This window comes from Aphidius gifuensis, linkage group LG3, assembly GCF_014905175.1.
Source record: "Aphidius gifuensis isolate YNYX2018 linkage group LG3, ASM1490517v1, whole genome shotgun sequence".
Classification (NCBI taxonomy): Eukaryota; Metazoa; Arthropoda; class Insecta; order Hymenoptera; family Braconidae; genus Aphidius; species Aphidius gifuensis.
This window is the reverse complement of record NC_057790.1, coordinates 22,421,410-22,445,094: the sequence shown is the minus strand read 5'-3', so window position 1 is coordinate 22,445,094 and position 23,685 is coordinate 22,421,410. Positions and strand designations below refer to the sequence as shown.

At 27.6% G+C, this 23,685-nt stretch overlaps 2 protein-coding genes across 3 annotated transcripts in view; one reads left to right on the top strand and one right to left on the bottom strand.

Moving 5' to 3' along the window:
* The window catches only part of LOC122852910, a 31,920-nt gene that overhangs the window by 481 nt on the left and 7,754 nt on the right, over window positions 1-23,685 (bottom strand). Inside the window, exons 2-10 of one of the 2 annotated variants that reach the window (XM_044153027.1) lie at window positions 7,239-7,494; window positions 5,741-5,901; window positions 2,220-2,414; window positions 1,344-1,456; window positions 1,100-1,266; window positions 869-1,024; window positions 656-804; window positions 354-539; window positions 45-242 (exon numbers count right to left, since the gene is read on the bottom strand). In XM_044153027.1, the coding sequence (XP_044008962.1) occupies window positions 45-242; window positions 354-539; window positions 656-804; window positions 869-1,024; window positions 1,100-1,266; window positions 1,344-1,456; window positions 2,220-2,414; window positions 5,741-5,901; window positions 7,239-7,494 (1,581 nt within the window). The remainder of the gene's footprint in view (window positions 1-44; window positions 243-353; window positions 540-655; window positions 805-868; window positions 1,025-1,099; window positions 1,267-1,343; window positions 1,457-2,219; window positions 2,415-5,740; window positions 5,902-7,238; window positions 7,495-23,685) is intronic. The other variant, XM_044153028.1, reaches the window with a different exon arrangement.
* The window catches only part of LOC122852911 (lachesin-like), a 129,669-nt gene continuing 126,744 nt past the window's right edge, over window positions 20,761-23,685 (top strand). The window contains exon 1 of the mRNA XM_044153035.1: window positions 20,761-20,816. The gene's annotated coding sequence lies outside the window, so the exon portion shown is untranslated. The remainder of the gene's footprint in view (window positions 20,817-23,685) is intronic.

The following is a 23,685-nucleotide window of genomic DNA, read 5'->3' as shown; positions in this document are numbered from 1 at the left end:
AATATACACCTCTTCAATAAATTAAATAAAAAAAAACAATTTACCTATTTTTGATAGTCTCATTCCTTCTGTCCTTGGATTAATATTACGTAGACAATGTTCTCCAGCTTCTTTTATATAAATTTCTTCATCATTTATAATAAGACCAACAAAACACTCATTTGTGTTTGTATCATTTCTCATTGTATAAGTATACATAACACCATTTTCTTCCCACTGTCCAAGACACAAATACGTACGTTCTAAAAAAATAAAAAAAATTTATTAATACATGTAACAATTTAATATCTATTAAGAGTAATGATAAAATAATTATTACATTGTTAAATTGAAGAAATAGAAAAATAATTTACCTTCCAATAATTCACCGGTGTCACAGTCAGTGACCCTGTAATACATAATTTCTTTAGTGATGCAGTTGCTACTCAATGCAGCACAAGTGCCTGGTAGATCAGGTATCCTTCCACTATAACGACCTGTGATAGGACAAGGAGATTCCACAACGCGTTCTAGTCCTGTATGATGCGAATGCATATTCACTGTTTTTTTTGTTTTTGTTTTTTTTTGTTTTGAGAGATTTTAATATTACAATATATTAAAATTCATTTACAATAATAATTATTAAATATATTTGAATAATTAAAATTAAACTTACGTGCTTGTGTCATCCAGTGTGATTGATCCAAGTTTGGTTCTTCACACAAATGTCGACTGTATACTGGACTTGAAATTGTTCCAATTTTAAATTCTAAAACATTTTCACTTCGTTGACGCATCATCAAACATACATATGCCTCTTGTTCACTGTAATAATAATAAATTATAATTATATATTTATTTTTTTAAACTATATCGTTTGATGTCTTACCAATGATCTTTTGAGTAAACACCATATGTCATTCCACCGTCATATGAATCAACAGCAACAAATGTAAAACTATGATATCCATTTAGGTCATTATATGTCATGGTACCATTGCTAATTATTGTTTGTTCCCATTCACCTTGTGCCCATTTTGGAAAACTAGATATAAAACAATATATTATTTTTAAATTATATATTAAACACAAATTAATAAAAAAAATAAATAATACTTACGATGACAAATGACTCGAGACATATTCAGGTATTTTTTTACGATTTATTGATCTAGTCAGTACCAATGTTTCATATCCAAATGTTGAATTTATTAAATTATTTGTACAACTTGAATCACTGCCAAATGCTAAATATGTTTTTCCTCTTTTGTTGTCTGTATGATACAGCTGTTAAATAAAAATAATGTCAATTAAAAATAATGATTAATTTAAAAGATAAAAATAATAATAGTCATGATACTAACCCCACATCGATATTGTGGTTGATTACCGGCTTCTTTTTGATTATCACGTAGTGCAATATATCTTGATCCATTTGGACCTCCTGGCCAGCTTCCCAAACAGCTAAATGTTATATCTACAGTTAAAAAAACAAATAAAAAAAAATGGTATTGTAAAATTGCTGTCCATGTAGCAAAGTCTCGTGTTTTTATTTGCATTTTTTATTTATTTATAATGTCCAAATGGAGAATGTAATTAACGAGAGTCGTTCTGGAATGTGATAGGACCAGATAGGACGAATAAAAAATAAAACATGAAAAATATCTAAATAGGCTGCAGGTGGCATGAGTGTTTGGAAAGGAGTGAGAGAGAGATGATGTGTTGTTTTTATTTTTTATTCATTTGTTTTGTTTTTTTTTTTTACAGTTGGTCAAATGAGGGGGAAAAAAAAAACAAAAATAAAGATGACGAAAGTGATTGGAATTGTTGGCAGCTGCGTCTTATCAATCGGCATTAATTACTCATATTTTGTCAATAATAATATGATTAATAAAATCATATTCATGCAGAAAATAAGGTATTTATTTTATATTTAATTTAATTAATCTAAAATTTGTAGTGGCATCAAGGTATTCGTGGTTTTTTTGCATTTAGAAAAAAAAAAAAAAAAAACAAGTTATATTTTCGTTTGGTAAAATGGCGAAATAATAATAAAAAAAAAAAGAATCACAACATACAGTTGAGTATATTTTTTTGTTATTAAATCACAAGTTATGAAAAATGATAAAAAAAATTAAAAAAATAAAAGAAACGCTTGATATGAGCCACGAAAATCTTGATGCTCACTCAAATTCGTGATTCTTATTTGATTATATAATTTATCAGATGATTGATTTTACCATGATTTTCAAATGAACATCTTTTGAATTGTAAATGAAACATTGATCCATCAGGACAATTATCAAGATCCGATGTAAATGAACTACATTCTGTTTTTTCCTCAGATCCATCATTGATGTTGTACTTGAAATGATAGTTGCCAGCAAATGGACAAAATTCATATCTCAATTCTTGGCCACCAATTTCTTGTGTTCCTGGACAAAAAAAAAGGACATATATTTTATTAAATAGAAAGCAGAGACAACCATCAAAATAAATAGGTAAAAAATATTATCATTTTATCTCAATAACAATAAAAAAAAAAAAAAAAGAAACGTGATCGTGAATAATCGTATAATCCTCAGTCCTCGTAGCTTCAACATTTTCGGTCGCATTTACTTGATTTTTTTTTTTTTCGCAAGAATAGACCTAGTGATAAATCATAGTGCTTCTCATTTAGGGTAAATCTCATATCGTATCCAATAGCCAGACAGGAAGTAGATGAAACTACACACCATTCTTTGCTTTCTTTTTTTTTTTTTCTTTTTTCTGTAAAAAAGGTCTCGCGGTTATTTCACCTCCATGGATCACCAGCCCTTTCGAAAATATTTTCATGGCTTAACATGCAAATATTCCCATGGAAACAACACAATAGATATCGATATATTTTTTTAGGATTCATCAGTAAGGGAGGCTTGTGTGGTTTTTTATTTTTTTCATTCAATTTTTTCTAGATATTTGATACAGTGTCTTTGGTTTCTTAACAACAGCACGTGTAAAATCGATAAATAACGTATATTATTATTTTTTTTTCTTCTCTTTTATTACCACTGGTTAATAATTCACTTGTTTCGTTTTACCAAAATATAAAAAAAATATAAATATAAATTAGAGTTCGTGGGTTAAGTGAATTTTTTTTTTTCGATAAAGTTGAATCGATTGAAGACTGTATCAATTACAAGACAGTATAATATTCGATTATTAATATCTCATTTTTATTCTACATTTATCTGTCTCGTTTTTTTTCTTATTAAAAAAAAAATTTAATATTGATTTTAACATTTGAAATATATATTTTATTGCTTTATTTGAGAAAAAAAATAATCAAGTTTTTAAATTGTATATAAATTTGATGTGAAAAACTTTTGCAATTTACAATTGGAATGCAGGAGACTTCCTGTATTTTTTTTTTCTTATTTTTATTGTATATATTTTTCATGGTTCTTTCACCAATAAAACCGGACGTCAAAAAGCAACGAGATTTAGTTTTGGTCACGAACAAGGTCGTTACTTGAACAGGTAGCACAAACCCCCAAGACTATCCAAGCAAACAATTCTCATTCATCTTTTCCTCCCCCTCTTGCACCTTGTATTTTTTATATAATTTTTTTAACCTTGCTCATCTGGGAGTTCTACCTGTTCTCTTTTAAATTTTTCTATACTCATTGATCCGTATCGTGAGCACAAAATCTTCAAGTTGTTCTCTTGCTACTCTATTTTATTTGCTCTTGACAGGAAATGAAGAGAAAAAAAACAACACACACGCCAATGTGGATGATTTTTTTTTCATATTACAATTTTTTTTAAAAAAGGAACAAAAAAAAAAAGGAGATATACTTATATATAAAGATTAAAAATATTTTCAAACATATTTAAACTTTCACTCAAACTGCATATCGAATTCTTTCGGAAATATAAGAAAGAAAATAAATAAAAGGACAAAAGAAAAATGTGCGAGAGAAAGAAAAAAAAAAAAAAAATGAAAAAGGGGAAAAGAGGATTTTATCCTGTGAGAATTCCAAATGATCTGTTAATCTTTACGATCTTTAAAAACCGGTGTGTGTCCCCGAAACGCGACTGCCAACTTAATTGGCTCATTATCCATTTTATCATTTTAAATTATCAGTGCGGGCGCATTTATATATACAATAATAAATAATTCATTAAATAATAATATTGATAATTTTTAATATATATATTTATATGCGGACAATTATAATATCAACAAAAAAAATATTTGACTGACTTTGATCATGTCCATTATTTATTCAATATATCAAATGAAATCTTTTTATATTTTTTTTCAATTTACATCCCTTTTTTTTTTTGTCTCATCTCCTGGCACTCCCACCCACGTATTATATTCTTGAGAACTGTTGTTAAAAAAAATTTTTTAGAAAATAAATAAATTACATACATTCTCGTGAATTGTGTGTGTTGTGTAAAGGGTGCGGCTAAGATTGCGAATGAAATATAAAAATAATAAAAAAAAAAAAATATAAATGAGAAGAGAGCTGGGAAAAAGGTGATATCATATATGAAAATAAAAAATGAACGTAGGCTGGTGGTATTACTGTACATACAAATGACTAAATAATATGGGACAAAAGTTATATACAGCGATATATATAAAATTTAAAATCTAAAAAAATATAATTGAAAAAAGAAAAAGAGTCAAACTGTGCCACAGTAATCCTGGGAGGTTTTCGTAGTCGCGACGAATATTTTACCACACCCTCTTATTTTTTATACATCAGCCTAGTCTTTTGTAAATTTTTTTATCTTTATTTTTTCATCTTAGGTATGTAATTTCTATATACTCGATATAATTTTTTAATGTTTTTGATTATAAAATGAGAATATATTAAACACAAAGATCTATAATCTATTTTGAAAAAGTGATATACGTTAAATCAGTGTCTCATCTCTTCTGTCATCACGTCACCCATAAAGTCAAAGAATTAAAAAAAATTTATCTCTTAAATGTCATTTTGTTTTATCAATAATAATCGATATATAATAACACAACTTGGTATTTATACACTTGTCTAAAGAAACCAGAAATAATATTTAAAAAAAAAAATTTATGTATCCCTGGGAACGAGTTCAACTTGTTTTTATAGTTTCTTGAGTGTATTAAAAAAAATATGTACACAATAATAATAATGAAATTATTATGTTTTGTGGGATTTAAAAAAAAAAAAAAAAAAAATTCATCTTTTCTCTGGTACTTGTTGTATTTTTAAAAAAATTTATTTCTTCATGTGGTATCGATGACCTTGTGTATTTGTCTTGACGTTATAGTTTAGCCTTGAGTTGAGTATTATGTCTCGTTGTATATGTATATATGATACATATATGTACATTTAAAAAAAAAAAAAAAATTGCACTTGAGATGCACCGTAACACACGAAAGTATAATCGAGCTCAGAGCACTGGTGATTATGCAAATGCCAACTGCACGAATTGCACACGCAGGTATTTTAATTGATGTTATATTCGTGAGAGAAAAAAAAATATATAAAATAATCATAACAGCAACCAACAACGATGATATGTACTAAACATGCGTGTGCGTTTATATATAAATTCTCGTGTAAAATTAATCGAGAAAAAATTGTAAAAAGATCAAATTAAATAGTAATAATAATTGCAGTAAAAAAAAATTAGAGTAGAATATATCAGGCATTGAATTTTGTACACTTATCTATCTATATAAATAAATTAATATTATTATAATTTAATTTTAATTACAACTTACGATATAGTATTGAAGTTGAGTTAAGTTTACTGCAAGATTCCAATGCAAGATCTTCATTGGTATAACATTTATTTAAACCCTCAGAAAATACTTCAATAATATTTCTTGCTCGTCTTTTTAATTGAAAACATCTTATGCATGCAGAATTTTGATCTCCATATCTGTAAATATATAATTTTTATTTTTAAAATTATATTTGCAAGTCTATTAATTTTTATATGATTTTTTAAATATTTGTTTCAGAGTTTATAAGCATAATTTTTATTATAAATCTGACAAAAGAATTATTATGGGAACGCTACAAGGCATTTTGTGTGAGTACATTGTATGTTATTATTATATTTTATTAAACCGAGAAATCAAGAGGGTCGTCTTGGCGATTGTACATGAATTGCGAGGTACACATATAAGCACGCGCCAAGGGGCGTGTGTGGATGCCAATTTATGCATTCTTGCTCAAACGACACCCACACATTGCCTCTTTCATTCGGTTATTTTTTTTTTTTTTTATATTATTTTTCCTCTTGAATGCTTGCAAGAAAGTCACCCAAGGGGACAACTGGTCGTGTGTCTCCCAACCTTGCTCATTCATTCTGTTTTTTTTTTTTTAATCATATATATATATTTTTATTTCTCTCTATCTGCTCTCTCAAGAATTTCTCACCAAACCCACACTTCATGGGATTAAATGTATCCTCTCAAAACACCAAATCGACCGTGGCATTTCATTTCATTCACGTCTATAAAATGAATTTAAACTCTTAAAAATAATAAAAATAAAAAAAATATAAAATCATAAAAGGATCATCAGATAAAATAAATAGACTCCAAATTAAGATATAATTCTTACTAATTTATAGAAAATAAAAAATTATATATCTTTATATAGAAAATAAATTAAACAGAAAATTTTTTAAAACCAATCATGTGTTTGACTTGTTGGCAACACATAAAATCCAACTTTTATAAAAATAAAAGTATATTAAAATAAATTATACGACTTTTTTAAAAAAACAAAAAAAATTAATATTATACTTTTGATGATTGAGGAATTTAATTTTTTATATTATATTTTTTTTTTTTCACAAGACATTGATTAGTCACTTGATTTTTATTTTTTTATTTGTAAAATTATTTGTTGAATTATAGAAAAAATAATAATCCACGTAGATTTAATATAAAATGAAATATTTATAAATGAGACACGCGAAAAATCAACGGCTATTCCGGTCGTAGTCACAACTCAGACAGGCGTCGTGGCATCCCCAACGAGAATGTGTCAGTCTGCAACTAATAACTATCTTACTTGTTACTTTACATAAAAAAATTAAATATATATATACATTGAAAACTAAAGGGGCGTTGAGAAAAATGATTATTATTTAATCAAAAAAATGAATCATGTATATATTTTATTTTATATACAAGCATGTAGGTAGATTTTGATTAGAGTTTAAATAAAAGGTAGGCATATATGAAATTTTATATTGTAATATACCTGTCGATAAGTAAAACGTTACTGCCTACACGTTTGTAGCAATAACCCCAGACAGGTATGGCGTCATATGTTATATTGACTTGTGAATATTGAATTGGCTCGCCGGCATGGTTTGATCTTCTAGAGTAATCATCCATCACTTGCATTAAAAATTCACCCTGAAATTCAGCCGGAAAATAGCAACGACTCGTCAATTTTGTACTGTTTTTGTCATCAGCAGCTTCATCTTCTGAGACCGATGAATCTACAACATTAGCTATAACAAAAAAAATTATATACAATTATTAAATTATTATTTTCATTTTCGATATAAATATTTATATGATCATTATATGATTTTAATTTTGATAAATGTTTATCATTTTTTAAGATAATAATACCGCGTGTTAACAGTGTCAATTAAATTAACAAACTATAATTAATATTTTAAAAATTATAATTAGAGTATTCAATGGGTATCATAAATATTATTTTATTTTTAAATATGTTTAAATAAATGATCGTTTTATCGTAACATAAATCGACAGGTGCAAAGTGACTCGGTATATAACGATAAAGAGATGGTGTGTATCCTTCAATTAATTGCAGGATTTTTTTTTGCAATTGATCAATGTAAGATTTTCAATACTCCCATTTGAAAAAATAAAAAAAACCACAACGGAATCTTTTTTTTTCTGTATAACGTATTTTAAGAAACAAAAAAAAAAAAGGTCTATTTTGTCGAATATTTTGTTAATGAGTTTGTTGCAGGTGCATCAACTTTTTTATTTTATGTATTCATAATTAGTGTAGATAGAATTTAATTAGTTGGTCATAAATAAATAAAACCATGGTCATGCGAAAATTTTCAATGAAATCCAGGTCAAATTTTTATATTTTTGTGAATATCAAGATTTACAAGTCACGCAATTTAAAAAATAATATTTTTACTTGCAATTTATCTGGTCAAAAAATAAATATATACACAAGGGGAGATTGCGTTATGTATACACCTTAATATTATTAATATATTTAAACAAAAAAACAAATATAAAAAAAGCTACTGTAGTAGTAGTAGTAGCGTTAAATGTGATAATTAGAAAATCCGTTATTAAAAATTCGTGATGCAGGTGCAGGATGGTATTTCGAGCTTCGGTTAATATTAACATTGGACCACCAAGTTTGTTTCGAATGCGTCCTCATCATCAAAGTATACCCCACGATTAAAAAAAAAATAAAACAATAAACGAGAAAAAAAAAATTAAGACTTGACGTGTTCAGTCCAAAGAATTAAATTAAAACAAAAAAAAAAAAAAATTCAAGAAACAACAAAACAAGTCAATAGAATCGCCGGAAATTGATAGAAAAAAATATAATAAAAAAAAAGGAATGATGATGCTGATTGTTACATCGTATCGATTGCTTTTTTGCCACTTTTATGATGGTAAAGTGAGGAAAGAGGCGGGAGAGATTGATCAAGGGTGATGATGAGAGAAAGGTAAACGGCCGACGAACATCTTCGTGCAATCATTTGGGCGGAACGCGATAATGACGCCGCATTTTTTTTTTTTTTTTGTCTTCATCATCCGTTGTTTTGTCTTTCTCTCATATATATTTTTTTCTAGATCATTAAGAGAGTGAGAGAGAATCTCCCCCCTCTTTGATCACGCGTGAATTTCGATTGTCGCGGTTATAAAAGACAAAATAATTTTAGCGGCTCCAATTGATTCAACCTTCACACACAAACATTCACATTTTAAAAAATATAAATATATATTTTTTCAATCACATGGTTTTTTAAATTTTATTATTTCTTTTATTTTGTTTAGAATATCCGTGGGAATAAAATATATATAATCATCATACTCATAGTCCACAATTATATCCTAAAAGTCCAAAGGAATGAATTTAAAAAAATGAAATAATTTTTTTTTTCTTTTAATGAATACAAAAATATATAATTTTTTTTTTTTTTTTGTTTTACTTAATATATTATTTAGAGCCTCTGAAAAAAAAAAAAAAAAAATTGAATTCTTTCCTTGTCATTTTTATTATTTTGTGCGATGGAAGAATGATGAGATTTAAGAGTTGGCAGGAAGCAATAAATAAATATATGATGATGATTTTGCAATGTGCATACCAGGTTTTCTTGTGAGAGAGCTTAAATGCTTTACAAATGCGAATAAAAAGTAGCAGTCGTGGTTTCGCGAGTCGATGCCAATTTCATTAAAAAAAAAAAAAAAGTATATCGCATTGAGAATTATTACAAGTATAATATATTTTTACACCGGAAGTTCAATCGACTTTTTTTTTTTATCATTATTATTGTTTTTAATTTTTCATTTATCCATTCATCCCTCTATTTATTCTTTCTTCATTATTTAATATTTTTTCATTTTTAAATTTCAAGCAATTATCATTCTGCTTGAATAATTTTTTTCCTCAAGTATATATAAACCCAACATTTATTTTCGTATTATTATTTTTCATTCCAACAGAAAAAAATAGATTAATTTTTGTTACAGCTTTGAGGGAAGATTATATTTTTTTTGTAGATTTATTGGATAGGTAATTTGACGGGTAAATTATAGAGACAAACCTTTTTTTTTTTTACTTTCTACACCTGATGTTTGTGTATAGGTTATTGATTTCAATGAATAAGTAAATTGTGTATGAATTATTCGCGTATATATAAAACATGAAAATGTGATTTATCTAAACATGATTTAGCCAGTATCGTGGCGCGAGAGAAGGTCATGTGAAAAAGGTGTGGTGATTCAAGTGCTCGAGTGTAAGAGGAATACTTTTATACTAAATACAAGTATATATTTTATTTTTTTTTTTACCCGCAAGAAATAAACTCGTGGAGACCCTTGAGTCTAGTTTCTATTTAACCAAGACATTATTGTTTAATAGTGGTATTTTCTAAATGCAACACTCCCTTCTGTCAATCTACTCGCTCATCTTCTATTTTTTTTTTTCATTTAATAACACTTTTTCCACTTAATCATTTACTTTAATGCATCTTGTATTTATTTTTTTATTATTAATCAAATTTCGATATATAAAATATCGTGAGAATAAATCTATTTTTTAAATCTATATACTTATCACAAAATAATTCAAACAGTATATATTTATCAACAGTTTGTATATATTTTTTATGTCGAGGAAGAAAATAACTGGTCTTATCTGGCAATAATATATATATTTTATTTTTCCATTTCCATTTTTGTTTCTTTTTATTATCATCGTTGTTGTTGTTGTTGTTATGACGATAATGATTATTGTTATTTTTTTATTTATTTATTTTTTTCGTTTAAAATGTTTGTAAGTAGTGTTTCATAGTGTACTTGAGTTGTTTGATGTGGGTTCTTACCAAAGCCACCCACTATAATGTACAAGTCGTAATTTTCATACCACAAAATAACCCGCTGCTCGTCAACTCTCTTGCGGTAACAAGAATTTACAAGTTTTATTTTTATTTTCGCACGCTGACAATCTCACATTTCCGTGTGTCATTTTGACTTGCGGGAATTGTATATAGACAAAAGACATGGCATCACTTTTCAACTTGGAAAAAAAATTATATATATAACATTTATTTATCATTTTCCATGGAAAAAAAATTTGCATTATTTTAAAATTATAATTATTGTTTGTTGAGTATTGAGGTATTTAAACAAATATATATTTTTAAAAATGCAATTTATTGACACAGCAAAATCTCAATTTTTGCAACAAGATTCAGTTGGAATTTAAAATTATTTTAACAAGTTGGCAAGTGCAGATGGAATGTAAAATAATACAGTTGTATTTTTTTTCTCGTGTCAAAAATAACAATGCAATTTTAGAGAAATAAAATAATAATAGAAATATTTATTTTGATGAGTTTTCTATAAGCTGGAAAATAGATAGCCCATAGTAGTAAAAAAAAAAACAGTAGTTGAGGCTTATTTAGAATTATTTATGTTTATTGTTTATTAACATAAATTTTATTGTTTTTGCATTATAGCATGGTATCAGGTATATTAAACAGGAAATGTGTCATTAGTTTTATCTTGTCTCCTGCTGCGATCTCCAGGTGTTTAATTACCTGCCTTTTTCGTTCAAAACTCTCATCTTGTTTGGCTCGTTCTTCGATCTTTAAAAGGAAAGACCACGTGTAATAACATCACGGGCACGCGCTTCTCCACATACATACATTGTGTATTAATTTTTTTTATGAGAAATTGACAGAAAAACTCTTGAAAGAATTCAGTAAACAAAAATAAACTGTTCGAACTGATGATTCGAAAATATATTTTTAGGTCGCGAAATTTCATTCAATTTATAACAAATTCATTCGTATTCATTCAGCTTTATTATTTCAAATAATTTATAATGAAATAATTTATTTTTTCTTTTACAAAATTACATGTATTTTGAAATTTTTATTTCTACATATTTTGCGGAACGCGTCACGCTTTCACATATAAATATTTTTATATATGATAATATAATTTTATTCATATTTTCAATAACATTACATATATATTTTTATTCCTTGCTTCTTTAAGTTTTTTTTTTATGTTAAAAGAAGATATACAATATTTGCATTATAAATTACAATACTATGTAATTTAAATAATATAAAAGTAACACACATTTAGCACATGAGGTCAAGAATTATAATTCATATATTGCTGAAATTTTTCATTAGCTTGAATTTCTCATTTAATTTATAAAAAAAAATAAATAATGTAGTGAGATGCCTGCTCCACACCTCTGCAACTCTTGAGAGATTTCATGACTTAATACTTTTGCTACTGTAGTTGATTTCTTGAGTATTGTTTTACAGCTAGACGTAATTGCAGTGTAATCAACTTGTAGGCAGTTGAGTCATGCAATTTACAAATTCATTGGTGTCTCTGTTTTATGTTATATATATATTCCCATCCTTTGCTCAGCTCATAAGAAAAAAATAAATATTACCAAGAATAATATAAATTTTTTTTTTCACCTTACGTTGTTGTTTTTTTTTTTTTTTTTCTTTTCCTTTCTTTTATTAGCTCCGGAAGTTGGAAGATAACAATCATGCAATAAGTATATATATATTTTTTTTTTTTTTTTGGTGGTTATTTTGGAACTTTTCCGGAGATTCTACTCTTTGATCTTTGATGAGTTGCCGTGGGTATTTTAAAAGTCATCAAGAAAAATTACTAACCAACTCTCGTACTGCACGCACCAAAATTATTCTATTTTGTCGTTATTATTTATTATAATTTTTTTTTGAGATTGTAATCGAGGATATAGTGGACGAGCAATCATCCCCTAACGACCAAAGATTCTCTTGTTTATTTTTCATTTTTTTTTTCATTCTCAAATTGTCTGGGTTATCTTGTCGACTACGATGAGCATGCAAAAAGTCATCACAACGGGTATATAGCAATCTCGAATTTTTTATATTCCCCTTTTCACTATACACACCATATGGTCCATGAAGATTGTTGTAGACCCTTTTTATTTTCAACGCCTTTCATTTTTTCATCCAGACAATTTATAGTTTTTTTTTTCGTCATCAATAATTTTTGCAAAAAAATATTTATTGTATCATCCTACATTGTAATATCCAAACAACAATTTATCTCTGTGGTTTGACAATTTCCGTTTCAACTTTTGTATCAAGATTTTTGGGAAAAATTTCACCTTTTTTTTTTTTACTTTGTAAGCGTCAAATCGACAGGTTAAAATATATATATTTTTTTAAATTACCACCGGAAGTTGGCAAATAGACTTGGTACTACGTTGCTTATATATATAATATTTTTTTTCGACTAAATGGTTCATGAAGCAAAATCCTTTTATCGTCGGTTAGAATTTGAAAGAAACCATTTAAATTTTTTGGTTGAAGTTGAAAAAAAAATTAAAGTATTATGCGAAGAAAAAAGTAATATGCGGATGAAGTAGATGAGATGAAATGGTAGATAAAGATAGAGAGGTAGTTGTTGCAAGCTTTATTATGTTTTTTTTCGGGGAGTGGTATACACAATGGAGAATGGATCAAAGCTATATGTGCAAAGGACCGGATGATGCTGCGGTTTGTTACCGCGTTGATGTGTAGGCGATTAAATGTTGTCCTTATTCTTCCGAGACCTACCCTCATTTCACTTAAAATTACCGATCTAATACATTCACAACATAATCGAGGAGGATTAAAATCGAGAGAATAAAAAATATAAAGAGCAAGAAGAAAAAATAAAAATAAATAAAATATCTATCGCTTCCGGCGCGTGTGCTTTGACCCCGATTACTATCTTTGATCGATCATGATGATGTAGGTATGTTGAAATTGATTGGATCATTTGTAAATAATAAATATAAAATTGGATGAACAATTTCATAAGATCACGCCCACTCTCACACAATATTCTATTGTTAAATCATAAAAATTTAATTTTATATTTTATCTTAATTTTATTCATAGTATAATAAAAATAAATTAAAACTGCATAAATAGGGATGCTGATTAATCCGCTAAAACCCATGTACTACATCAAGGTTCGATGATGATGAAAAAAATTAAATAATTTATTTATTGGCTAATGAAAACAAAAAAAAAAAAAAAAAATTTACAAGGGGATTAGAGTGCGAATTTTGAGAAAAAGTATCGATGGATTATTATTATGGTTGCTCTGTTTGCCAGGGTGATAAAGAAGGAGCAAAGATGCGCATCGTACAGAGTCAATTAGGTTGTGTGCGGCTGCACCTGTTACCGCCACTTCGTTCATCCACCGTCATTCGTTTGCCTTCTTTTTACCTTCATCTTCTTATTTTTTTAATTTATTTTTTATTTTTTCAGTCTTCCTGTTCTCTAAGCTTATACCCACCGCGATGCTTTCTTTATAGTTTGCCAAGTTGCGCAGTTCTCGTCTCGTCTTACCGAGATTTCTCGCGTAATACGATGAGCAAAATAAAAAAAAATAAAAAATTCTTTTCTTATTTCTAAACCTTTTTCACTGCCCTAACGAGCTCGTCGGTGGCCCTCTTGTGGTCCACGCAATTTTATATTCACATAAATCATATGATACTTTCTCAAGTGTTTTAGCTTTTTTTTTTTTTCAAAAATAAAATTGCCTTGTCTATTATACTTGATATGAATAAATAAATAGATGTATTCATTTCATCATAGTCTCATTTTGTCCACATAAAATGAAATAAATATTTTTATCATGATAAAAAAATTATGTTAAGTTAGTTTGAATAGTTTAATTCAAACATAAAAAATAATGATGATTTTAATTTTTATCGATGAAAAATATATAATAATTGACAATGATATCATCAAAGAAAAATAAATTAAGTTTATTGGTTTTAAATTTATAAACACCTGCAGATTTGAAACGTTTATTTTTAATATTTATAAGGTGTATGCGATAGTTTGAGCTGTTCATACATGGTCATGAAATAAATCCTCTTGTCCCCTTGCTCGACACCGTCGCCTTTTTTTTTTTTGCTTTTATTTTCTCATTAACGCTCAAGCGATATGCACTTTAGCCTCCTCTTCTTCTCTACCTCTTTTTTATTTTTTCGCATGCAGTAAGTCTAACGAGCTGCACGCAAAACTCAAATTAAACAAAATAAAAAAAATAAAAAATATATATTCTATATAAATAACATTTATATATTCCACGATCTTGCTACTATAAATATATTTGATCGTAATCTAGATGAAACGAATCACCGGATATCCTGTTAAAGATCAAAATGTCTGTCGATCACTTAATTAATATATATAACTTGAATTATTCAGTGCGATAATTTGTAATGAAATGACAATTTTTTCATATAAAAATATAATTTCGTATAAAATTTAAAAGTCGAATTTATATTTTAACAACTTCCAAAATTTTGTTGCATATTTAAAATTAATTTAATACATAATTTGTGACTGCTTGAGTGTTATCCAACACGTGTCAAAGTTGGTTTTAAAGATGCAAATTATTTATGGAATAACAATAATCAGTTGAGTCAGAAAAAAAAATTGAATATGTCTTCCAGATGTTGCGTGTGATGTGCCAAAACATATATCAACCGTCTGGATGTCATATATTTAATTGGAAACCCGTTATGTTTGATGGATAAAATATATATATAACCAAAAGTGCAAGTAAACAAAGATTAAAAAAAATGCATGCGGGTTATTATCAATTATAGATGTGCATAGTGGTGGCGTAGTATGTAATGATAATTATTTTGTCATAATTACACTTGCATAATTGATAAGTGACAAGTTTTTGATATACAAATTTGGGTACAAATATCTACTTGATTATATAGGTATACCGACTCCGACCCTAACTCTGACTCTACCTTTTTTTTTAAATATGGATTCCAAGTTTGATCTAAATATGTGTAAATAAACTCTTTGAATTAATAATAAGACAATTAAATAAGTCAACACTCAAATTTTAAAATTCAACAATATCTACTTGCACTAGCTTCTAACTCCGACCTAAAGTCCGACTTCGACTCCGACTCCGACTCTGACCTTAAGTCCGACTCTACGTTTTTTAAAAAATGAGGTAAAATATAAATAGAAAAATATAAATATAAATAAAAAAAAAATATTATTATATTTAAAATAAAATAATATATTAGCGATGCACTCTAGTCAAGTGGGTGAATTAGCCAAGGGGGCAATAGATGCAGCAAAGAAAAGGTTAAAGTATATATATACAGTTGATATACACTTAGCGATAAGGTCGGCTTTTGTAGTGAAAGAGAATAAAAACAAAATATATGTATATAAAATAATAATAATAAATAATGCCTCACGAGAAAAACGTATAAGGTGCCGAACAGTAAAATGTGCGTGTGCCATTGTTGTGTCTAACACAAGTCAGCTTGAATTTCACAACGTACATTGTGCAGAGAGAGATTCACTTTTTATCTTGGCAAAAAAATTTGTCCATTTTTTTTTATATATATACATATCAAAATTTCAATTTTATATATTCCATACGCATTATCATAAATTCTTGAGATAGTGGTTATGTTGTTTTAAATATTTTTTTTTTATTTTTACTTAACAAATAAAGTTTTTGATTGTAATGTTGATATAAGAATATAAATACAAAAAAAAAAAATGGTTTTGCTGTTGGAAATGAAAAAAAACAAAAATGTCGGAGAATATTAAATATAGTTTAAAAAATATTTAATATTTATTTTTGTATAAATATGGAAAATCAATTGGCAATGATGTTGCGTGTGTGTATATAGTTTGTTGGATCGGTGACCTGTCTTCTTCTTCTTATTTTTTTTGCTACATATGTTTGTGAGTATGTTATATGCATTTGTACAAGATGAAAGATTGCTTTGCATCATATATGTATATAAAATACAAGTCAAGCGAATATAGCGGTAGTTGTTATATTGCATATGGGGCCCGGGGGGCACCGCCTATGTTGCCTCGCATCGCCGCCGTATATATCGCCCCCGGATAAATTAACATTCCACCACGAATCGCACGCTAATAAGCTACTCGTTTGATTCGTTCAGAATGCCGCATGCTTAAATATTAAATAAAAAAAATCATATATATATATATATTATCAATAGAGTAAAAAAACTTTACTCTAAAATTAATCTGCCCAAATGATTGCTACGCACTATTTTTCAGATAAAAAAAAAAAAAAAAGAGTTTGAAAGTTTTGTATCTATGCGAACTGCGAAGCATCAATTTAATATTTAATTTAAAATTTTTAACTTTATATTTATTTGATTTTTAATTTACAAAATAAATGAGTATGTGAATTAAAATATAATAATTATAGCCAAGTACTTTTTTCTCTGCGTCTAACAACAAAGATTACTGAGTTTGTTGTAAATACCACGTGATCATAAGGTGGAACAAATTTGTCCCACGTATGCCTACACTGTTAAAAATAAACGGAAATTTCCAACATGTTTCGTGTACATTTTGATGTAAAATTACATTTTTTGTGCTGTAAACTACAATTCATGCACAATCCTGTAAATTTACAGTGAAAAAAATAGAATTTTAATGTAAAATTTACATCACGGAAATCAACTACTGTAGGTAAATTTGAAATATTATGTGTATTACTAACTGCTGTACATTTAGAAAAAAAACATGGAATTTCAGAACATTTTAAGTACGTTATGCACTAAAATTAGTACTGAACGTAAATTTTAAGTTTGGGTACTGTAATTTAAATCATGCACTGTCCTGTAATTTTTGAAGTAAGATGCTAGGATTTTTTAATGCACAGTACTAGAAAACCATTTCCAATACTGTACAGTAATTTTAATCTAAGCAACTAAGTTTCCTTAATCTCAACAAAAAAACTTCATTTACGAATTCACTGATAGTTGCAGCTATTAGAACGCTCAGTTTTAGAATCAGTTAGATAGTTAGGCATGTAGGTTCGAGGTCCCCTTGAGTCATTTCCATTAATAATTTACTATGTCACAAAATTGTTTATGTAAACAACTCCACAATTTTTTTTGGAAAATGCAGTCCCATGCATCAAATTTTTAGCATTTTACTCGAAAATTACACTACAATAGTAGAAATGGTTTTCCGGTACTGTGCAGTAAAATCCCAGCGTCATACTGGAAAATTACACTACAGTAGTGGAAATATTTTTTCTAACTGTGCATTAAAATCCCAGCATCTTACTCGAAAATTACACTACATTAATTTAAATGATTTTATTGTACATTTACAAAATAAATGAGTATGTGAATTAAAATATAATAATTATACAACTACTCCTCTGTTAACATGATTACTGAGTAAACTTCGTGACATGACATTTTTGTCCCACGTATGCCTAGATAAAGATAGTTCCCCCAGGCAACTCATCATACCACGACCCAATAATTTTTCAAATTTATGTCTTTAAAAATAAGAAAAAACAGAGAAAAAAAAATATATATTATGTGATTCTACCTGGACATTGAACCCTTGAATTTTTCAATTTATTATCTTTAAAAATCGTGTACCAAGTGAAAGCCAGGAGCAATTGAAAATTTGATTTGTCGTGTACAAAAGTATATATTTATTTGTCCGGTAATTCAGGGCACATACTTATAAAGTTGTAATCGATTTTATGTACAGCAAAAGCAACACGCACATATAAAATGTAACAAGATTAATAATTTACCATCATATATGCCAGCTTCTTTAATACCTCGGTGTGATTGAGTATATTTTTTTTTGTTTTTATTTTTTTGCAAGGAACAAAAAGGGGAAGAAAAAAAAAGGTTTCGAAAATTAAAATTTTTAAAATGAAATAAAGTATTTTTTATAAAGAATGATTGAGAGAGAAAAGGAGAGAGATACTTGCTCTGCAGATACTGATGAGACAAGTTAAACCTGTTGGTACAGTATAGACACAGAATAATTTTATAGTCCACACAGTATATATTCTTGCAGATTACAAGTAACTTCCGGTCGAACCCCCTTAAGTTTTACTTGTTCGGTCATTGTTGCATTGTCGACAGAGTGTGACGACCTGGCAACCTCGATACATTCCTGATCCACGCCTCATTTATTCAGGGGGATTTATAAAAAGGGGAGGATGATATTTGTAAGATGTAATTTTCGATCTTGCATATTCATCTGCATAGCAGATTGGACCCCATAAAACAAAATATTCAAAAAAAAAAAAAAAATAAATAATAATTGTACATATAAATTGATATGGAAAAAAGTCTTGGCAGTTGTAAAATAAATTCTCATGTGACATTTGATATATACCGGCGAATAAATATTAAAATAAATAAATAGTTTAATTTGAAAAAATAAAATAAAATTTCTGATATAGCAGCTGGTTTGATCAATTACCACCCAGTGATTATTTGAAAAAGAGTTCAGGGCATATTTATATTCATCTCTCTTTCTCTCTCGATAATATTCTCCATCAATTTTGGAACTAAATTTTTTAGATGAAAAAAAATTATCAGTTGTATGTGTGTATTTAAAAATGAAATAAGTATTTGTTTGCGATTGTTATTCAATGCCTTCTGGGTTTATATGTATAAGATCATTGGACACTTGAGAATGGGTTTTGTTGCATGGATATCGTGCCTGGGGGTACTCCAGTGAGCAGCTTTGGTATGCAACACCTGGTACCCCCAGATGGTCTGGCTCCAGCAACAGCAGCAGAATCAGCAGCAATTCTTGATCGCGTGGTTACAACAAATTCCCTTCATATATATATCCACACAATTTTTTTTTCAACCACTCTTTAACTATCAACCAACTCACCTTGCATTCTTTGAGCTAATTTTTTTTCTCAACACTATATTTTTATTTTTTTTCTTTAGCTGTATATATAAAATTTAAAAAAAATTGGCAAAATAAATTAATAAGTATTTATGAATGCGATTATTTGTCAGGGTATGATTGAAAGAAAGTTTTTTGCTATCGACCTTTGACTTGAATAAATAAATAATTCAATATTTTTTTTAATTGTATATCAAGACTCTGAATAATCAAGCAGTTGGCAAATTAAATTATATATTTTTTTAAATTCTTACTTAATATATTAATGCGTATATTTGGTTTTTTATTTTTTAAATTCTTTTCTTTTTAATAATTTATTTAAACTGGATTGACTCACAAAGATGTATAAACAACTGCGAATGTATAGCAAAATCCGACCGGAAGCTCATTCGTGCTTGGGTTATAGAATTTTAGTGAACACGTTCAGACGGGTTCTAGATGATTCCAAGAAGAATGAATAAAGAGAAAATAATTTTTTTTTATTCTTATCCGCATTTTATTTTTTTGATATTATTTTTACTTGTATATTTCGGTGGGAGATTTTTTTTTTTTATTATTATGGTTCATTTTTTTATGTTTTTTTTTTATTGTACATTACAATTTTTTTTTCGGAAGGCTTGACATTTTGGAGAAGTGACGAGGGCTGAATGCGTTGTTGTTGGATGACTGTTTTCACAAAACTGATTTGTATGCGACAACTGAATTTATACTTGCGTCTGATCCCTCTTGATGTTGGCTAACGATACATTTATATAAATCCACACATGCAATTTAATGTCAGTATTACATTGTCCAAAATTAAGAAGCATAAAAAAATCTTATTTTTATAAGAGTTCATATATGTAGCTCGTGCTCAATGTGCACTCTCAATTTAACGTCAACTATGTCATGATTCTGTACTGGCACGCGATCGTTTTGCTTCACGTATTATCATTACTATATATTTTTTATTTATAAAAATAAATTTATATTTTATTTGCTACTTTATTTTGTTTGAATTTATTATGTTTCTTTTTTGAAACTTATTCAGGTCAAGCTTTTCTAGAACATATTATATTGAGACTGTTTTTGGATTCGCGATAAAAGTACCAGGCAGAAATTTAAAATCGATAAAATAATGATTTTTTTTTATTATTGAGTTGTACTATTCTTTTTAAATTTATATTATATATTTTTTACTATTTATATAATCATTATTACAGCAAAAAATATTTATTCTAAAATTATTTTTACAGATAATATGGATCCCAATCGAACAAGTCGACGACATCGGTGAACAACTTTCATCATCGACTGCAATAATGGTGAGTCAATCAATTTTTACAATTTTACATGATAATAATAACAATAGTAAAAAAATGATGATAGTCTAGTTTGTAAAAATGAGCAGATAATATTGGTATACAATTATTGGTTCATAACATCTGTCGATCTGTTCCACCTACTTCCGATTTAAAATAATATTCAGTCGCAATATAAAAATATTCGACATTTATATATATTTATTTATTTAAATTTAAATCATATAATATCAATATTGTTCAACACACTCGTGTGTCCTTGAAAGCTCTTTAAAATAAATAAAAAAACTTTTCTTTTTTTGAGAAAAATGATAAATGAAAAAAAAAAAAAAATAAAGATATAAAAAGAGGATTAAAGTAGCGGCATATAGCACCTGGTTCTTTTGAGTCAGACTAGATGGATGGATTGTTAAAAAGATCGGTAAAAAAATACGTAATTTATATATAATATATAATAATCGCGTTTGACTTGTTTGCGTAGGTGTTTAACTTGACAAAATGCTGATTTAAAAAAATAACCAATAAAAAAAAAAAAAAAGTTATCAGACGTGTTGGATTTCAATGAGTTCCCGCAACTTATTTTCATTCATATATTCAATCATTATGATTATTTTATAATTCATCAAAAGGTGATTTTTTTTTTTATATATAAAATTTGAAAAAAAAGTATAAATTTATGTTAAAATAATTTATTGAATATTTTGAAATGAAATTTAATGAGACATAATTTAAAGAGCGTGTGAAAATAAAAAAATATTTTCATTCATTTAATTATTTATGATTTTTTAAATATTTATAAATGGAATAAAATTTATATCAGGTTTTTATTGTGCACTTGTTTCATGTTAATGTACGCAAGTGTATTATATTGCTTGACTCTATAAATATATTGATTATTTGAGTCAGTCAAGATTGTCATGGGTTAAAGTGGGTGTCCCCTTATTTTTGGTGATTTAGTAGTGAGCTTAATGTCGAGGGTTGAATGAAATTAAAGTTTGATAGTCAAGAGGGGCAACTCTCGCAATTTTGTCTGTCTATATACGCACATGTATATCCAACTTTTGGAGAAAGAGAACATGGGCTTTAGTTTAGATTAATGCATAGACATCTAGAGTGCTTTATTCGCACAGCTATAATGTTCTCCCTTTTATCAAGCCCCTTTGGTTAAATGGAAATATTTATACACAAAAAATAAAAGAACAAAAATTTTATAAACTATTTTACAACAAAATAAAGTTGCTAAAAATTAAATTAAAATATATGTATGATCAAAACAGGGTATATATTATTCAGGGTAAATGGAAGAATCAAATTTTGTTTGTTTCTTGGTTGGATTTTTATTTATTTATTTATTTTTTTTGGTTCCGGACGATTGATAACTTCCTTTGTATAGTTTTATAATAATATATATGGTGCGTTTGTATTTGTGGGGAAATCGAGCAAATGAAGAACCGCGGGAACGTGAGAATTCGGCACCCGGACGGCTTCCGAAGCGGAATCGCGAAGCCTTTGAATTTCAAATTGAACAAAGAGTAAAAGGGGTGTTCATGTGTCTCGGCAACAGCTTGGCCATCAGAGTTTGTGAGGAAAAAAATTAAATAAAAAAGTAATAATGAATAATAAAAAAAAAAAGGTTTTAAAGTGGTCAGGCACAATACCGCCAACGATTATTATCAAACCGCAAAAAGAGACCAAAACTAATTTTCACAAGAAAAGTCAATATATCTATGAGAAATGTCACACGATAATTATAATCTATATGCAGCAGTAAATTGATTTTTCTTTAATTAAATTTGTCTGTTTTATTAGACTATTATTAAAATGATAATTTTATTTTATTTTCATTTAATTAACTTATGATTAATGAATTAGCAACAACTGACTCAACCAAAGATAACATAATTGTGTTTTATTTCATTTTAATTTTCAATGTTGCTAATAAATTTATATGAAAGAGTGAAAGAGAGGTCAGAGTGTGTTATTTGAGTTGTTGATGATGGTCTTATCAATTTGCGTCTCAGTTGACAATTAACATGATGAAATTATCATAAAACCCGTTGTGACACGTTTGGATAAAGAAATATTTGCGTCATCCAACAAACTTTCGCACAGAATTTAAATGACTCACACACGAATGAGAATAAGAAATAAAAAAAATAATAAAAAAACGACTTGTGTGTATTTAACTGGTCTCTAAAATGAGTAACAACATTTTGACTATCAACTCTGACTTGCGAGATGCATACAAGTAAACACACCACACCCGAAAACCCTTATATATACATTCTTTTCATTCTTCATTTCATTGTACATATATATCTATTCATTTATTTTTCTCTTCTCTTGTTCCTAATTTTTTTTTTTTTTTATTTATTTTTTATATACCTTTAAAAAAAAAAAAAAAATTTGCATAAACAAAGACTCGTTATGGGTTGCCTTGTTCGGTGTTGTTTGTTGATTATTTATTTTTTATTATTATTACTTTTCGATTTATGAATCTAAATGAGTCTTCGAAGACTATATAGTCATGGGGATATGGGACAACAAGACGTTATGTATATCGCGTGTGTAAATTTTTATATATTTAAAATTTATATTGATCATCATCATCAATTTTTATTATTTACTTTTATATATTTTTTAAAATTTAAACAAGATCCATAGTTAACGAGAACAAGCATGACTCGAATCAACACGCAGCCACTATATACATGTCTTTGCGTCATTTGCATAGGAATTTTAAACAGCCCACGCGACTCTTTCCTATAAATAATAATATAATATGCATCATTGCTATATATTAAAGTCGGCACCTCTGAAATATTATCGATTTTTTTTTTTTATTAAATTTTTAATATATTATAAATTCAAA